The sequence below is a fragment of the Oryx dammah genome, unplaced genomic scaffold (genome assembly GCF_014754425.2).
Source record: "Oryx dammah isolate SB20612 unplaced genomic scaffold, SCBI_Odam_1.1 HiC_scaffold_21, whole genome shotgun sequence".
NCBI classification, from domain to species: domain Eukaryota; kingdom Metazoa; phylum Chordata; class Mammalia; order Artiodactyla; family Bovidae; genus Oryx; species Oryx dammah.
Genome location: NW_024070205.1, coordinates 1280531 through 1299025, shown reverse-complemented (window position 1 = coordinate 1299025; position 18495 = coordinate 1280531). Strand labels below are relative to the sequence as shown.

General features: G+C 62.2%; 1 protein-coding gene across 2 annotated transcripts; it reads right to left on the bottom strand.

Moving 5' to 3' along the window:
• Nucleotides 1-3723: 3723 nt before the first annotated feature.
• TMEM9 (transmembrane protein 9) lies at nucleotides 3724-18380 on the bottom strand. Of its 2 annotated transcripts, none has more exons than XM_040263221.1 (6): nucleotides 18271-18380; nucleotides 15588-15691; nucleotides 14499-14590; nucleotides 10808-10916; nucleotides 9810-9941; nucleotides 3724-4569 (listed from the first exon to the last, which is right to left on the bottom strand). In XM_040263221.1, exons 1-6 carry the CDS (start codon nucleotides 18308-18310, stop codon nucleotides 4429-4431), a joined length of 618 nt encoding a protein of 205 aa, XP_040119155.1. In that variant the 5' UTR covers nucleotides 18311-18380; the 3' UTR covers nucleotides 3724-4428. The 2 variants fall into 2 exon arrangements, with proteins under 2 accessions (XP_040119155.1, XP_040119156.1); XM_040263222.1 differs by lacking the exon at nucleotides 18271-18380 and adding an exon at nucleotides 16157-16611.
• Between the last annotated feature and the right edge of the window lie 115 nt (nucleotides 18381-18495).

Sequence of the window (18495 nt, the reverse complement as noted above, 5' to 3'; positions counted from 1 at the left end):
CGTCTGTCTGGAGGGCACGTCTGCGCCGGTCACGTGCAAGTTCGGCGGGCCGGGCCAAGCTCCTGACGCCCGGGGGAGCCTCACCCACAGTGCCACCCGGATGTAGGAGTCCCTCAGGTCAGCCCGATTGCAGCCACGCGCTCTGCACCCAGGGGAGGGCCGCAGCGTCCCCGCCTCCCAGGAAGTTCAGAGCTCCCACAGGTGGGCCAGCGACGGGCCAGGGTCTCTGGAGCCCTAGGCCCTGATCTCTCAGCGAGGATGGCCCTCTGGCAGGCATAGGCCCTGCCTGGCTGGGCGGGGGGGGCTTGCTATCTTAGGGACGCCGTGAGTGCAGGGTGGTTCCAGGCGTTTTACACACAAAGTGTTCCTTACATAGCCGTGTAGAGAGAGGCAGAGCTGCGGTCTGCACCCACTTCTAACGCCCTGCCCACGTTGCTAGATGGAGGCCTGGCCTTCTGGGGGTTTTCATCCCTGCCTCTCATCTGATGAGGCCACGGGCTGCAGGATTCTATGGAGGAGACGGGCTCAGACGTGAGGGATTGGAAGGGCTGAGCGGGGTCAGGAAGCCAGGTCCATTCCACTTCCCCCTGGCCCGCGGGAGTTGCCTGGCACCGGAGAAAAGGTCCTCAGGGATGGGCAGAGAAGCCAGACCCGGGCATCCCTCTCTGCCTGCTCTCCAGTCCCCCAGACAGGGCAGTGGCCCTCGCGAGCCTGGGGGAGAAGGCAGCTCCTACCAGCACCACCTGCTGGGGACGCAGGGCCATCTGGGCACCGCACTGGCACCCCCACTGTGAGCCCGTGTCTGGGGGCATCAACACCCCTCCCAGGGCCTCAGGGGCCCCGCCAGCAACTCCCACCAATCCACCCGGGGTTAAAGGCCAGGGAGGCAGGCGGACAAGGGCCTCAGTGAATTCAGGCCCCAGGAAGGCTCCCCGGAGGCCTATCAGGGAACTGGGATCCCACAGGCTGCCAAGTGTAGCGGGTTTCTGGCCTGAGCATCTCGGCCAGTGGGAGTGTCACCCGCCCAGATGAAGGGACTACTGAGCAGCCCGTTTCCGGGAGGGGACGAGTTTACTTTTCGGACGTGCTGGCTTTGACAGTCTCTGTGGTCCCCGAAGGGAGGGTCCAGCTGAAAGCCAGGCAGGTGGTCCAGAGCATGAAGGTCAAGTCTGGGCTAGAGATGGGCATTCTAGAATTCAGACCACAAACCCACAGGCGAGAACAGTGTCGGGGAGATAACTCAGACGTTAAACTGTAGATGGAGCTGAGCGGGCTGAGCAGGACCACCCGGAAAACTGCATTATTGGCGAGGAAGGGCCCCCCACCCCGCCCCACAGAGCAGCTGGGGGACAGAGCGCTGAGCCAGGGGCGTGCCCAGGGTCCCGCAGGGATGGTCACCAGTGCCCCGGCCTGCGGAGGGCTCGGGTCGGGAACGAGTGGGGACGGGGAGGGGACCCCCTGGAGTCAGAGGTGAGCATGGAGCCCGCAGATGGGTCTTTCAGGCAGGAGACGTGCACGTGTTGACAGTCTGGAAAGGACGGGAAGGACTAGCGTGGAGGTGATGGAAGTCCCAGGGAGACGGGGCAGCTGGGCTGGCTTTGAACGGGAGGGACACACCATCTCCAGGATCAAAGCAAAGGAGTCGAGATAAGCAGGAAGGAGACTCTGCAGGTGGGGGCAGCAGTCGGGGAGGATTTGCCAGGGTGGGGAGAGGGGGAAAGAAGCAGGAAGGTGGCCCAGGATTAATGCCAAGGGCTAATAGCACCCTGGAGGGCTGGGAGATGCAGCGTGGACCGTGAACCCTAGGTGCCCTGCTCAGTCTTGTGAGAAGCACTGTGCTGCCCGGGGACACAGGCCAGGCTGAACACCCACAGTGGGGGCTTCAGGGTACGAATGGACGTAAGGAAGCAAGAGAACCAAGGCGCTGGGGCTGACCTGGGTGAGGAGCAGAGGTAGGGGCCCCAGGAGCGGGCTGGCCCCTCCCTCTCCACCCCCTCTCCCCCTCCCGTATGGGATGACTGACCATACTGGCTAAGAATCTACCTTAGAAGGGAGAGGCTACCCACTCCAGTATTCAAGGGCTCCCTGGTGGCTCAGCACGTTAAGAATCCACCTGCGATGCAGGAGACCTGGGTTTGATCCCTGGGTCGGGAAGCTCCCTGGATGTGGGCATGGCAACTCACTCCAGGATTCTGGTCTGGAGAATCCCATGGACAGAGGGGCCTGGCTGACTACAGTCCATGGGGTCACAGAGAGTCGGACACGACTGAGCGACCGAGCGTACACACACGAGGCTTGGTCCCAGGGCCAAACCCAACCCGTCCGTCTCTGTCCCAAGTGGCAACAGCTGCTCGCAGATCAGTGTAGCTGCGGGTCTGATGGGACACAAACAGGATTTCTGCACACAACCCCAGAATTCATCTCACAGACGAAGTGAAGAGTTCTATCTGGCGTCGGGGACACTGCTCTGGGGTCATGCACAGGCCACCAAGGCACATCGGGGAGGGTGTCTGACAGCAGTTTGCGTTTAGTCCAAGCGCATGGAGAGGCTGGGCTGCTGGCCGAATCCTCAGGGGAAGTGAAGAGGTACTCCTAAACATATTTTTTCATGTATCGGGCTTCCTGACAGTCAACAGCAGCTGCCCGCCACAGACCAAACCTTTAAGACCATCAAAGGCAGGCCAGAGCGCTTGCAGGACTCAACCGAGACTCAGGGACACAGGGGACCCAGGGGACCCAGGTCCCCCACGGTGGGGTTACAGGGTATCTGGGAATCTGATACACCAGTTTCTGGACGGGTTATGCTTGATAAGCTGACCCATCAGTCTGCCAACCTGCGGAAAGCGTCCCCATCGTGGAATAATTCTCAGACTCACTGAGGCCCGTGAAGCAGCACGTGACCTGGCTGGCGCCGAGCGTGCACCAGGCCAACTGAGGACAAGGACGACCTGTGGGCACGCACCTCCCGCTTACCCGCCAGGAGCCTCCCGCTGGCCGAGGATCTTGGTCAAACCGGCCCCTCTGAACATCCCTCACTGGCTTCCAGTGCCAGCCCCATTGACACGTCACCCCACCCACACCCCTCGGTACCTGCGCTTGGCTCTGAGCTTGGGCACATCGCTGCCAACTGGACCCCCACCTCACCAAGACCCCGGCTCAGGGCTCCACACCAGGCTCAAGACGCTGACCCAGGCAGACCCGACGCGGGACGGCGGGGAGGAATTCAAACAGATCCCATGGGCCTCCAGGTCCTGTTTCTGCCAGACACGCCCCTCACCTAACATCCGCCCCGGGGGCGCTGACAGCTTCTCCTGGAGCGCGGCCTCCCCTGCAGGCCCCGCTCCTGAGCACCAGCTGGTTTTCATTTGGGGAAACGTGGCGGACAGAGGAGCCTGGGGTGCTGCAGTCCGTGGGGTCGCAGTGACTCAGCGACCGAACGGCGCACAGTGGCTTCTCAGTGTGTGCATGCCGGGCACGGCATCTATAAGGTGCTGACATCAGATGCTGTTCACTCAGGAGACTCAGGAAGACGAAACTCGAACTCGGGAGAGTGCCTGGGCCAGCCCACCCCTGCTTCTTGCGGGACGGAGCCTGAGAGGAGCGGCCACCCCACCCCCGCCCCGAGGGCCATCCAGCCCCAGGTCCACCAAGGACACTGCTCCAGGCCTCTCCTGGGTCCGCCTGTGAAACACTGAGCTCTCAGAATCTCTTGAAATCCACAAAGTGAGAAAAAAAAGACAATTTAATGATGGCGAGTAACAGGACAGCGGTCTCCATGCACGGGGACGCTGAAACTCAGGGACAAGTGGTGATCTGAGGACCGGGGCCCAGGGGCCAGGGGCCACCGCGTGGCCTCGGGGTCCTGTGGTCCCACCAATGGCTCAGCAACTGCAGCCTGTGGGGCAGGGATGGGGTTGGGGGGGACAGCCTGGCTTCCTGAGGTGGGAGCAGGGGCCCAGGCAGAGTGAGCAGGGGCCTGCACTCTGCCCACCCTCGTCAATGCGAGAAGAGGATGAGGGGAGAAGCCGGAACACAACCAGGGCCCCTGAGGACCAGTGGGTTGAGCACCCAGCCCTCCGGGCAGGGCCGTCCTGAGGGCTGGGGGTCCCGTCGGGAGGCAGCTCCCGATGACCCAGCCCCCAGGGTCTGGAGCCGGGAGGGTGGTGCGCGGGCTGGGGTGGGGAGGGCCCAGCCAGGAGACAGGCCTGCTCCAGCCCCAAGGGCCCTGGCTGGCTGTGGTCCCCTCCCCTCCACCGAGACCGCCTGAGTGGGGAACCAGTGCACTTCCAGGATCCCCCAGCTGAGCATGACATTTCAAAAGTCGGAGAGAATGAAGCTGCCCGGGGCTTTCACGGGGGAGGCCCAGAGGGTGACACAGAGCTGGGGGAGCGGCCGGGCCCCGCCCAGCCCCGGAGGCTGGGGCCGCGCCTAGCTGAGCATCTTGTGCCGGTCGAAGACAGTCTTCCGCTGCTCCTGAACCTGCAGCTTCCACCGCTGCTGTGCGCCCTCCACGCGCTCCAGGACCGTGTTTGCCCGGGGCCCGAAGCTGGCGGCAGCAGAGCGAGCGTCCTGTCGTGGGAAGGAGAGCAGGGGGTTTCAAACGCCCGACACGGAAGGGGTGCGGGGAGAGTGGCCCTCAAGTTCGGCCTCCCCAAGGGCCCTGCCAGCACGGGGCAATGGCTGTGCGGCACACGACGGCTCCGGGAAGCAGGGCTTGGGCCAGGCCCGGCTGCACCCCAGGCATCCCTGACCCTTGAGGGGAGCACAGAGACTCAGCCTCAGGCCCACCTGGTCAGCACAAGCTCAATCAGCTTGTCGTGTGAGGAAACGCACGCACGTGGCCTGGTGGCCGGGACCAGGCTGCAGGACACCCCGGCCGTGCTGGCCAGGGACAGCAGGGAGACCCCTGGACTGCTCTGCGGGGCCGGGACCCCAGCCTGCTCGCGGAAGCAGAGTGTCTGGCAGAGGCGGCGTGGGGGGTCCGCCCTGCGTGCCCTCCGGAGCCCCTCCGAGCGCCCCCACCCCCGCCCTCACGCTGTGGCTGTCGTCAAAGGCAGCGCGGTCCCCTAATTACCACCTCTCTGCGTCTGAGGCTCCAGAGCCCGAGCGTTTCCTGCAGGACCCGAGCTGATCTTTGGGGGAATTAGAGCCGAGGGCCAGACCCACAGCCCGGGGGATTTCCTCCCCAGCTCTGCCTGCCTCTCATCCCCTGCCACACATCTCTTAAGGGATTAGCACACCTCTCCAAGCCCAGAGCCGCCCAGTAAATGTAACTCTGCTGCTAATGCCCCGAGCTGGCACGGCTTCTGTCACCACGCAGCTGCCAGGCGGGGGACGGGGGTGGGGAGTGGGGGGTGAGGGGACAGCAGGCTGAGCACCAGCAGGAGGGGTGAGGCTGGCGGGCCAGCCCCGGGGAGCTGGAGACGGGCACTGCCCCCCGAGCCCTGCCCCGGACCCCAAGGAAGCGCGCTCAGCCTGGCTGGACGAGGACCGGGACCCCAGGACTGAGCAGGCGGCGTCTCAGGACCCCTGGGTCTGGGCCTGGGCCTGGGCCCCAAGGGGCCCACTCTCCACCCCCAGCCACTCAGCAGCTGCATGTCCCTAACAAGCGACCTTACCTCCCCCAGCTCCAGCTTAATAAAGTCAGTCTTCTTCAACTTGACTAAACCATCAGCAGGAATCACACGCGCCAGGCGATCCAGCGCAGACGCGCGCGCGCGCACACACAGCCTCACACAACACTGGGAGGCAGCAGACACTCCCTGCCCCACGCCCTGTCTCCGGTGCTGGCCAGGACTCGCCGCACTGGCATCTGGTACAGCGGGTACACACCAGCACCCGGAGCCGCAGCCTGCAGGAGCTCGGTGTTCCTGCTCCCGGCAGTCCAGGGTGGGAGCACGGCCGTGGACTCAAACCCGCCTCTGTGCCTGGGCTCTGACGAGAGCACAGTGCCGAGCACCACCGGCCTCCGACCCTGCTCCCCGCTGCGGACGGCGCTGCAGGACGTCTTCTCAGGGACAATGAGCACGGTGGTTAGCGGCCCCTGGCAGATTGCAAGTGCTCAACTCACAGCAACAACTGTCAGCGTGAGGCCCACTCTGGGAGCCCCCAGGCAGGGGCCAGGGAGAGCCACCTTTCAGGTCCCTTCCTTCCGGGCTCAGGACCAGGCTCTGTGTGGGCGTCTAGATGAGGGGCTGCTGAAGGCCACCATGAGAGGCGGCAGACCCCCCAGGACTGAGCCACACCGGCTCCTGGGGCCCAGAGACCCTCACCCTGCCTGCCCGCCCATCCTCGCGTCCCTCCTGGGAGGCGGGGCAGGCCGTTCTCACAGCAGGTGCTCCCCCGTCCCGTCCTGGCGGGGGCAGAGGGAGCCAAGAGCGGGGCATTAAGCCAGCTGCTGCTGCTGCTAAGTCGCTTCAGTCGTGTCCGACTCTGTGCAACCCCATAGATGGCAGCTCACCAGGCTGCCCCCTCCCTGGGATTCTCCAGGCAAGAACACTGGAGTAGGTTGCCATTTCCTTCTCCAATGGAGGAAAGTGAAAAGTGAAAGTGAAGTCGCTCAGTCGTGTCTGACTCTTAGCAACCCCATGGACTGCAGCCTTCCAGACTCCTCTGTCCATGGGATTTTCGCAAGACCGCAGTTTCTCCTTCACGTTAAGTCTTGACAAACAGCTCCTAAGCAGGAGAGCTGCAGCTGAGCAGCTCCGCACTTCCGTTGCTAACAGTCTGATTAGTGGGAATTAGAGACGCCACCCCTGTCCTAGAGACGCCCAGAGCAGGACAGACGGACGGGTGCTACCACGCCAAAGCTGGGCGTCTGAGCACTGAGGGCGAGAGGGGAGCCCCGCTGACTGGGAGGAAAGTGGGCGGCAGGACGGGCATCCCGGGTGCACGACGCACCGTGGCGCGTCACCTGCACCGCCCCCAGGCTCGGAGACCGGCCCGTCCGCGGCTCCGGAGGCCAAGCACCTGCTACCCAAGGTCACAGCAGACTTGGACCCGCGCGTCCTGAGCCCCGCACTCAAGGCCTCGGGCGGGTCTCTGGCCTCACTGTGCCCGGTGACCCCCCGCAGCCAGGCCTCCCCTCCAGCAGTCAGGGTGCTGCTTCGTGCTGGGGCCCCACCTCCCAACACGGTGGGTTGGGTCTCCTTCTCAAGGCTGCGCAGATGCCAATGAAGACACACACAGCACTGCAGCGGCTACGCTGGGACAGGAGCTCGGACTTGGAGAACTGACCGGGTTAAACCCCGGGATGGCCTGTGCAGAGCAGGCTCCACCCGTGACCACAACCCCAGCATGCATCCCCAGCGGCCAAGCTGCGAGGTGCTGACTGCCGTTCCAGAGACGCCCACTGGCTCTGCCCCAGTGGGCTCGGCGGGCCAGCACCCTGCCCATCTTGGGCTCCCCTCTGCCCAGCAGAGGGCTGCTTGGAGGCTGGGGTCCCCGGCTGCCAGCACGGTCATCCTCCACGAGCCCCTCTCCCTCCCCCGCCGCACCCCTCCCCCACCACAGGCTGCGATCTCGGGGGACCCTCAAAGCTCAGGCCCACGATGCTGAGTGCAGCAACCCTCCCTCCTGTCTTCAAAGGGGCCCAAACTGTACATATGACGCGCCCCTGTTTGCCATCTCTGCCCAGCAAACAGGATGGCTTCCTCCTTTCAAAGGGCGTCTGAGCCCAGGGATTACTGCCGATGCCGCTGGAATCTCAGGGAGGCAGCGGCCCGCGCCGGGCCCACCGAGGCCCGCCGGCGCCTTCAAAGGCAACAAGGCTTTCATCTCCTGCAGGCAGTGGGCAAGGCCTCCCCTTCCTGCTCATCCTTGAGCCCCAAGGCAGGAGCTCCCGGCTACAGAAGTGGGGCACCCAAGCAAGGGGCACCCATCCTGGGATGTGATGGACCCACCCATATCACCTTTGACCCGTGACTCCCAGAGTGGGGGTAGGGGGCCTTCGCCCCAAGGTCACTGCGTTGCCCAGGCCTAGAGCCTTTCTTCCTCTTGGGATGAAGCCTGGCTCCCAGCGTCAGGAGGACCCCATCCTTCCAAGGGGCATGCTCTTCAGACCCCAGTCACCCGGACACACAGCCTGAGCCTGGCAGGCCCTCCTCCCCGAGCCTACGTGCACTGCACAGTGGGAGACACCCCCATACCCACTCACTCAGCTCCAGCACCCTCAGCACTCGAGCACCCCACCCCAGAGCCCCAATGCCAGGAAGCCCTTGCCCACTGACACCCAGAGAAGAGGAGGTCCCCATGTCCTGCCTGTCAGGAGCCCTCCAGGCACCCGGCCCCCCCACACCCATCTCCTAACATCCATCCTGCAACCCCACTGGGCTCAGCCCGAGGTCTGTGCGCCCACACGGGCACGTGCAGCCCCTGGGCCCAGTGGGAGGAAGAGAAAGGGGCCAGAAGGGTCCAGGAGGGTCCGGGGCACCAGGACAGGGCGCACAGAGCTGTGCGGGCTGCCCGCCCCTGGGGCCCTGCAGCCCCGAGGCGCGCATTCCGGGAGGCAGCAGGGTGTGTAATCATCACCCATCTCTCAGCCGCTCCCGGCCGGGACTGCAATTACCACCTCCCCCTAATCGCCCAGCGCTCAGCCGCGGGCTCCTCCCCAGCAGAGCTGCTATTACCGCACATTAATCACTAGGTAGGCTTTCAAGGCTTCCTCCTGGACGTGGACCACCCAACTGCCAGCTCCGCCACCTCCCGGCCTGGCTCCACCTTGCTAAGCACGTGTCAGCAGGAGGCTGGGGGCGTGCACCCTGGAGGGGCAAGGAGGCCCAAGGACCCACCAGGGCCCCACCCGGCAGGGAGCCTCACCCTGAGGTCCTAGCCCCGGACCTTCTGGGTGGGGACCTGCCCTTCCCTGCTCCGGGCACACACTGCATGGGACACTCTCAAGGCGGGCAGGCCGGTGGCGGGACAGCCTAAGCCTGGTGCCCCAAGTGACCACTCACCCCGTCACCGGAGCCCCCCGCCCCGGCTCACCCTGTCTCTGCGAGAGGAGGCCCTCTGACCTGGCGCTAACCTCCCGGATCTGGTCCTGCTGCCCTGATTTTACGTAAACCAGGCTGAGGCCAAGCTCCATGCAACACCCTGGAGGAAGGCTCTCACGCACCTTCTTTAGCCTGGACTTGGTTTTCTTTCATGCTAAACATCTTTCTGTGTTTTCCACTAACTCTCCCCGGACTCAGTGGGACCCTCCACCACCAGATGTCCCTGTACAGCTCCCCGGGGATGCACGGCCCAGTACCCCCCGGATGAACGCAGGAGTGTCTCCCGAAGCAGCAGGCAGCCCACGGCAGCCCGACCCCAGGGCCTGAGGCGTCCTGAGCCCCGCCCCCTGTTGATGCTGAGGCTCCTCCCTCACCCATCTCGGGCACAGGTGCGGCTATGTAGGCCTGAGGGGCGCGCCCCAGGGGAACGGGCCAGGAGCCCCCGACATCGTCAGCGCCCTGCACCTGGCGGGCCCTGGCCCCATGCCCACGAAGAGCTGCCAGGCCTCCGCACCCTGGGCTCTGCTGACTCTCTGGGAGCCCGCTCCAGGCCCACTGTCAGCTGGATGCCAGGCCTGAGCGACCACATGTGGGCGAGCTCACTGCCCCTCTGCCAGTGTGCCGAGGCTGCCTGACGCCAGGTCAGCGGAGCTCAGGGCGGCCCCGCTGCGCCTGGAAAGGCAAAGGGCAGCCCTCCCTGAGGAAACACTGCAGAAGGGAGAATGCTGAGTGGAGAAGAGTGAACGGGGGCCCGGGGTACGGCCCCCACTCGGGGGCCAGGCTACGAGGGGGCATGGGGGCTGGCAGAGCCCGTACCTCACTCTCCTCCTCGTTGTGCAGCCGCTCAGTGTAGGCATCCGGCTTCCGGATCAGAGGGTCCACCAGCATCAGGAAGGCCATGTAGAGCAGGAGGGCACCCACCACCGACAGGTAGATGACGATGATGACCTGCGTGCAGAAGAGACGCAGCTGCCCTGTGGACTGTGGGCCGTGTGGCCTCCCCTGGTGCCTGCAGACAGGCCAGGAGACCTCGGACATGGACGGCACATCCCACCTTCACAGACCGTGCCCTCGATGGAGGGGACCCCGTGAGAACTACCGGTCCTCTGGCAGCACCAAGGTGACAGACGATGAGGGCTCAGCAGTGCTGCCAAATTCCTGAGGGTTCTTTCCTGACACTATTATTTCCAGATCCTTCACGGCACACACAGAAATATGCTTAAGGGCTGGCTGGACCAGGAGGTGCTTATACTGGCAACCAGCAAGCACAGCGTGGCTCACCACAGTAGGGGTGGAGCAGGAGGAGACAGTCTGCCTAGAGCAGAGGCAGGGGCCAGGGGCCAGGCCTCTCCCAGCCTCCCACCAGCTCTGCTGAGTTCACCCAGTGACCCACAGGAACAGGGTTCAGGGGCAGTAAAGGGGGCGTCTGGGACCTGTCCTGCCAGGCCTGCGGCTTAGTTGTTGCTCTGGAAGCTTAACCAGACTGGGGGCTCTGGAGGGCGGCTAACTCCCCTCCCAGTATGGCTCATGGTGTCTGGGGCACAACAGGAACCCTGAAACTGTCCGCTGAACAAATGGCAGGAGGGAAGGAGAAAAGGGAAAATTAGAGGGAGGGGTCTCCAGCCCCTCTCCCGGGTTCCACCTACAACTGCGCTGGTGTCAGAGGGGAGAGCGGCTCCGAAGGGTCACGCTCCAGAAGGAAGCGAGAAGCTGGGGGGTCAGGGCCGCGGCTGTGCAGGGGCGGGGCAACAAGGGAGTGGGCGGGCCATGGATGTGTGGGGGCTGCGCGGGCGGGGCCGGGCCGGGCCGGGCACCTTGATGGTGGTGGTGCTCCGCTCTTCGTACTTGCACTCGCACAGCAGGCAGTAGGCCTCCACGTCGTGGCCGGGCACCGGCATGGGCTCCACCACGTGCAGGCAGTTGCTGCAACAGACAGTGGACTGAGGGGGGCCAGGCGCAGGGTGGGAGGGAGGGTTCCCCAGGGAGGGCAGGGTCTCCGATGGGTTGGGGAGGGCAGAACCCCTTTCCCAACCCACAGCCTCAGGGCCCTTGCCCTCCGTGACTCACCGGGTGAGGGTCCCACTGGCATAAACTCCACCGCCCCCCCACCTCCAGTCACTAGCCCCTCCTCTGACCAGATCAGACCAGGAGCCACAGCTGACCCATGAGGTCACCCAGCTGCCTCCCCTTCCAGGTCTCAGAACCCCACTCCCCACCCCCTCCCACTGCTGTCTCAGCCAGGGGCCCTGCCGACCCTGACCGTGCCCCAGGCCTGATCCTGACTGTGCCCCGGCCTGACCCTTCCGGGGAGCTGCAGGGGCAGTGCCAGATGACCCTCTAGGCCCTCCCTTCCAGCTCTGACCTGAATCCTTGAAATCAATCAGCCTGTCCTGAACTGCCCAGGGCCCCTTAGGCTAGGGCTGGGTTTCTGGCAGAGGCACCAACAGTGTGGGATGGCATGCCCTCCACTGCCTCTGTGCCCTTAAAGCCCAGGATGTGGTGTGATTTTACCTAAACCCCTCATGACCCCAGTTCTCATGCTGGGCATGTGGCTCCCTACTCTTAACTCAACGCAGCGCTGAGGGAGGGGCCGACAGACGGACGGGGTCAGGCCCACTCCCGGCACTGGGTCATCACTCCTGGGACCTCTCATCTCAGAGGCCAGCTTCCCAGGCCCGGATTCCTCCCGGGGTCTGGGAGGTCACTCTGGCAGGTCAGTAGGATTTATGGGTTCCCCACAAGGGATGTGTTCTCCCCCAGAGAACTGGTGAAACCGTGACATGTCCCTTTAGGAGGAACAGTTACAATACCTTAGGGGAGAGGGTCACAGGGGGCAAGCTGGTTGAAGGCTGTTTCCTGCAGGTGATGTGCGTAACTTCTCTGGGCCTCGGGGTCCTCACAGACAGAGCAGGCTGAACTATGCTCCCTGGGGCACCCTAGGGCCCTCCGTGCAGGAGGCTGGAGGGAGGGCAGTCCTGACTGCTTTACACAGTGTTTCCAAAACAGATTTGTTTGAAAAAAGGTTCTCTTTTTAGAAATATGGAAGACTTGCCCTAGCCAGCTTCTCAGGTGAGTTGCTGCTCCGGGACTGACCCACCCTCAGGGCGAAGGTGTGGGGGGGTCTCTGCCCATCGCAGGGATGGGAACCCCCACAAGATGGCAGAGCGCCAGCGACACAGGAACAGGCCTGCACAGCACAGACGCCCAGGCTTCACCTGCTCAACCAGGGGAGCACACAGGCACCCCCCACGGGGAGGGGCCCATGGGAGGGCCTGAGGACACAGCTGGGCTCCTCTGGCCCTGGCACCAGGGTCGAGGATCCCAGGGCCAGGCCCCACTCCTCCCGAAGGGACTCCAGGCAGCCTGCGACGGCTCCCCTCGTGACAGCCCAGGGTCACGGGGTCCCAGAACCCTGGGGTCTAATGTCCCAGCATGTTTCCACCCACCAGCCTTCATGGAACTGGAGCCCCCTAACACTGACTTCTTAGGAAGATGAACCGCAGCCTGAGAGGCCCAGGTAGGACCCTGTCCTCCAGGGGAATTCACTCTTGTGTTTTCAAGCCTTACTCTCATCCCAGGGCCTGAGGGATGTAGCCTTAGTCCTGGTGTCAGGTTGGGGCAGTCTATCCATTTATTCCTGATGTCATTTGCTCAGACAAAGAAGAATCTGCCTACAATGCAGGAGACCCGGGTTTGATCCCTGGGTTGGGAAGATCCCCTGGGGAAGGAAATGACGACCCACTCCAGTATTCTTGCCTGGAGAATCCCAAGGACAGAAAAGCCTAGTGGGCTATCGCCCATGGGGTCACAGAGCTGGACATGACTTAGCGACTTAACAACAATGACGACAACCCACAAAAAGCGTCGCCTCTCCCTGGTCTGTCAGAAGGTTGGCCCACTATACTTGCAGTGCCCACATCATCCCTGCTCTTTGCTCTTAATAAACACTCCTTTCTACAATACTCTGTGTCTGGAAATTCTCCTCTAACTGCTCAGACTGCCACAACATACGTTACTGTCAGCCAGCGTTTGTACAGCACTCCCCACGCGCCAGCAATTGTTCTAAATGCTGTACTTGCGCGTGCACCGCACAAGCATGCGCACACCCCCCCACACTCTTCTTTAATGCTCAGAATACTGCCACCACCTCACAGACGAGGAAACGGAGTAAACTGGGGATTAAGTGACCAGTTTCCCAGTGAACAAGGAGCAGAGCTATGTGTGAAGGCGGGCAGGCTGGATCCAGGGTCTGCATCTGACCAGAATGGGTCTCAGAAAACCACACACTGACGACTCAGGCCTGGCGGGATGGGTTCAAATCCCCACGCGCTCTCTGAGCCACGGCACTGCGCCACAGTTGCGATGCCTCGCCCCCCACAGCCACAGTCACTGAATCCAAGTCTTTTGTGGGGGGGGGGGGGGGGGGATCAACTGTCCAGCGTGGTGACTACAGGTGACAACACTGTATTATATACACGGGAGAGCTGCCAAGAGAGTAGATCCTAAATGATCTACCTCCCCCCGCCCCCCCACGGCAACCCTGGGAGGCAACGGAGGTGTTATCTAACCTCACTCCACAATATGTGTGTACCAAGTCCCCATCCGTCGAAACCGTACATGACGTCGTATGTCTGATTTAGCTCAGTAAAGCTGGGAACAAGAAGAAGAACCCAAAAATCTCAAGGGAGGGGGTGCTGGTACTCTTCGTTTTCTCAAAGCCCCCTGGGGGTCCTGGGCCACCCCTCATGTGAGTGTACCCGATCCACGGGGACCTGGCCCAGGCCCCTGTGCTCAGAGCCCTCAGGACGAGGCGCCCCAGCTCCTGACCCAGCCCGGATACCACACTGAAACCCGGTCCCCTGGCACTCGCCTCACTGACCCAGTCCTGACGCATCACACGAAGACCCGCCGCCCAGCACACCGCCCCCCTCCCCGGCCCTTTCAGACACCTGTGCTCCCAAGGCCTCTCCTTTCGACTACAGTTCCTTAAACCACTCTTCCCAGGACAGCATGTTGAAACTTCCCTTCAACAAGTGGGCCTCCTTTCTCTGAATGAATGCTTACTGATTTCCCTCTTTTTTGAAGTGAGGCATCCAGAAGTGGATTCAAGACTCCAGGAGTAGAACGGACATTCTCTCTGAGCCTCAGTCTCTCAAGTTATAATGGGAGCACTGCCTCACAAGGTGGGTATGACCCTGGCACCAAAGAGCACAGCTAACAGAGCTTCGAGAAAACTCCCACCATATGCGCCCAAAGCCTACCTCTCCCAACGCTACCGTTCTGCACATGTGAACAAACACCCAAATCAAAGCAAAATCCACTCCTCGGACCAGGAACCCCTCAGCTAAAAATAAAGATCTTATTTCCAGTCGAATGTGTGACCAGGGACAAAACATTCTTTTGTAAGGCTCTCTGTGGAAATGGAGAAGCGAGGTTATCCTCTGGGGGTCCACAAGGCCCAGTCAGCACCCACAACCTCAAGGGCCAGCCTGGGCCACGCCTTACCAGTCCTTCTGTGACACATTCTGGTTGTAAATGTGCCCGCTGATGTTCCTATACGGTGGACAGATGCATTTACAACGAATATCTTCAGAACTCTGCAAGAGAAGTCGCGGGTCAGGTGGGCAGGGCCACTGGCTTCAAGTTCTAGCAAGACTCTCAACCCTCAGTTCCCTCTTCCGTAAAGTGACCGCATGAGTGCTCCTGACCTTCTCTCAGGCCCGGGTTCAGCAGGAGTGACATCTGGAGGAAGGCTGCTACACCACAGCGTCCTTAAGAAACTGTCTGGGGCTGCAAATGACACTCACGGTTTCCGGGAGGGCCAAGCAAGGTGGCAGCCCTTTGCCCAGGACCTCACACCTGTGTGCACTGGGGTCCAGAAGGCTTAGTGGCCGGCCTCTTCTCCCCATCCCACCTCCAACTTCTTAGGTAAGGATCAGGGAAGGGGAAGGCTGGGGTGGACCCCAGAAAGCGGACGTACCCGTGGAAACCCTATAGCAAACCCTCTGGAAGTTCTCCCTATCTGGAACAGGTCAGAGACAACACAGAATTTTCATTCCAGTTAGGAACTAACCAGAGGAACTGGAAGCAAACCACAGACTCAGATTGAAAGCCTCAGTGATTTTCACAATCTCCAATTCCAGAGACCTACTCAAACCCAGCTCCAGGCCATTAACCCTAAAGAATGAAAGTGATCTCCAATCCCTGCTCAGAGGTGGGGCCTCTGCACCCAGAAACCTGCCCCTGCACAAACCTCACACTCCTTACGTTACACGTACTCCTTAGGCGCCTGGAAGCTCCCTGTACAGCGGGGCCGGCCCATAGGCATCCAAGAGCAAAGGAAGGTACGGAGAGCCTAGACAACTTGCCCAAACACAGGACCCTGGCTGGAACTCCACCTTGCGCGTTTCAGATCCAGACGTGGGCCCCGCAGACCACCCCTCCCCAGGGGCCTGCAGCCTAGGCCCGAGAGAGCACTCCCCCACCGCGGCACGGCCCGCAGGGCACCGAGGGGCCGGGCTGGGGCAGTAGCCCTTCCACCCTCCTCCGGGACGCCGGGGCGCAGGCAATGTTGGCTGTGCATGGGCGCCGCACCTTGTTGGCTTGGGCTGGGGGCACCAGCAGACTTCCGACCACGGCCAACACACACAGGAGCTTCATGCTTCTCGGGCCTTCACGGGGCCGGCAAGATCCCCCACCTGGAAAAGAAATACGCGGGCGGGGAAGGGGCGAATGAACACACCGCACCCTCGGCCCCGGAGCGAACCGGCCTGCTCCGGCACCGGAAGAGGGCGGGGGCTGGGGCTGGGCCCGGGGTCCTGGGCCTGCCAAGCCCGGCCGCTCAGGGGCTTCCCTCTCGCCCGGGCCTCGGTCTCCCACTGCCCACCGGGCGGGCTCGGCGGCGGGGCCTCCTGGGCGGGAGGGAGGGCCTCGGGTCTCCGCGACGAGGCCGGCGGGCGACCCCTGCCTCGCGTCTCCCCGCTCTCCCCCATCGCCGCCCGCGGCTCCTCCCCCAGGGCGAAGGAGACCCTGGGGCGCTGAGTCTCCCAGCCCCGATCCCACAACCAGGCCGCGGATCCGGGACCCCAGGACCCCCAGGACCCCCGCGACCCCCGCGACCCCCGCGGCCCCTGCGACCCCTCCCCCAACGCGCCCCTGCTAACCTGCAAGCCCCGCCGCAGCGGCACAAGACTCGCCTGGCCCCGCCCCTCACTCTTCTATTGGCTGCAGGGGCGACCGCTCAACGCCACCTAGCTGTCTCCAAGGCAACATGGCCCGCCTCCGCCGGGGCGCCGAGGCTCCGCGCAAGGGAGAGGCAGGCATTTCTCAACCCGACCAAACAGGAAAAGGGAGCGTCGGCCAAGCGAACGAGCAGCGGGAGGGGACTGGCCTCCTTGCGGCAGCAGAGTTCCACCGCCGAGGTCGTCCCTTGCAGTATTCAATAGCTGAGGTTCTGGAGAGGACCTGGGCTGTTCCGTGTTGCCGTTTTATAGAGAAAGGACTTAATAAAAAAAACAACAATAAAAGCAGATTCAAGGGCTGTCTCCGCACTCACAATCCGGAAATGTTATTTGAGTAGCATCTTTGCTGTAGAGGAGGCCCACCCCTTCCTTCTCCCACAGGAGGAGGGACCAGGGCGGCGAGCGGGGGCTGGACCCGTGAAGGGTGCGCCCCGCAGCCCCCAGCCTTGTCCCCTGCCCTGTGCGGGTTCTGGACCCCGCAGGCAGGGGCAGGGTGTGCGGGAGGTGAGGGTGGGAGGTGGACTTCTGGGCCGCTGAGGGGCAGAGTTGAGCTCGGTCCAGTGGCAAAGGAAAGAGAGGCGTTCTCCCAGTCTGGGACGCCGACCCCAGTGTGGACACCTGGGCTTTGGCCCTCCTCATCCACTAAGTAGTGGTGTGAACCTAGAAGACACTCCCCCCTCAACTTCCTTGTCTGTGAAATGCTTTGGTTGGATGCAAAGACCCTTTCAGTCCATACTTTGGGATTCCGGAGTCGGGGGTGGGGGGTGGGGGGGTGGGGGTGCGGTGCGGGGGATGCTTAATGTGCACTGCTGGGGGCCAGCTGGGTCAGGCGGCCTGAAGTGGTCGGCCCCAGCTTTCTGCGGGCACTGTGGACAGGGTGGGCGTTTCCTGTGAGGGCCATTTGGTTTGTGATGGTTCCTCCTGCTGATCCGCGTCCCTCCCTGTCTCCTCAGCACCTGCAGGGTCCCTGTGTCCGAGATTGGATAGAATTTTAAATCCTCCCAGCAGGAGGACCCGCGGGAGGCACCCAATCCTAGTTCTTCCCTTCCTAGTTACGGGGGAATCGGGGTGTTTGGCTTATCCTTTAGGGAGCCTCTGTTTCCACATCCATTACATGTGCATAAAGTGGCCTACTTTCACAGCATAATGAGTCCACCTGCCCAAAGCCCTCGGAACAGTGGGGACTCTCTCAATGGAGACCTCAGCCCGTTCTGGAGGTCAGAGTGGCTGCCCTGGGGAGCGGGCTAGGGCAGAGAGAGAATGCCTGTCATGTGGGGGCAAGAGGGACAGTTTGGGCCCTGGAAAAACACCTTGTCTACACCCATGAGTCAGAAGCACAAGGACCACCAGGACTCGTTACTGGCTTTGAAGTTGGGGTAGATGAGTCCACCCTGTGGGCCCGAGTCCTGAGCCTGTGAGTCTGCACTAATCCCAGTTAGCGTCAGACACTCAGTGGGCATTGAGGAATTGCTTGCTTTGTGGAAACCCACACATCTGGTAACAGAAGTGTTGACTTAAATGGCTGAGTACAGTAAGGGATGCAGGAGTGTCTTCCCCATTTCAACATTCCCTTTACACTCTTCAAAATTACTGAGGACCCCAAAAAGCTTTGTGTACATGGTCATATCTATCAATATTCATAGCATTACAATTACGACAAATTTCGCATGTATTTGTTTTAAAGGGACAGTAATAGGACTTCTCTGGTGGTCCAGGGGCTGTGAATACACCCGCCAATGCAGGAGACACAGGCTCCTGGTCCCTGGTCCGGGGATCTCACATACTGTGGAGCAGCTCAGCCCATGCCCCGCAGCTACTGAGCCTGAGCTCTGGAGCCTGTGCGCCACACCTGCTGAACCCACGCTGCAGCTGCTGAAGCCATGAGCTGTAGCCTCTGAAGCCTGTGCACCTAGAGCCTGTGCCCGGCCGCAGAGCGCGGCCCCGGCTGCAGCTGGAGAAAGCCTGCACACGTCAACGAGGATCCAGCGCAGCCAAAAGTCACAACAAAACCAGTAAACAGCTTTCTAAAAACTTACATTTTCCAAAAGGAAAAAAGTCAACTGAGAAGAGTGCCATTGTCTGACATTTTTTGGTAAACCTCCTCTGTGTCTGGTTCAGTAGGAGACAGCTGGGTTCACACACATGCTCCTGCACTCAACCCCTTGTGAGAGCACATGTCACCCGCCCTCTGGGAAAGAGCGTGGTGCACTTGCAGCGGAATGAGGGTGAGCAAGGCAAATCCCCTCTTAGAATTGCTAGAA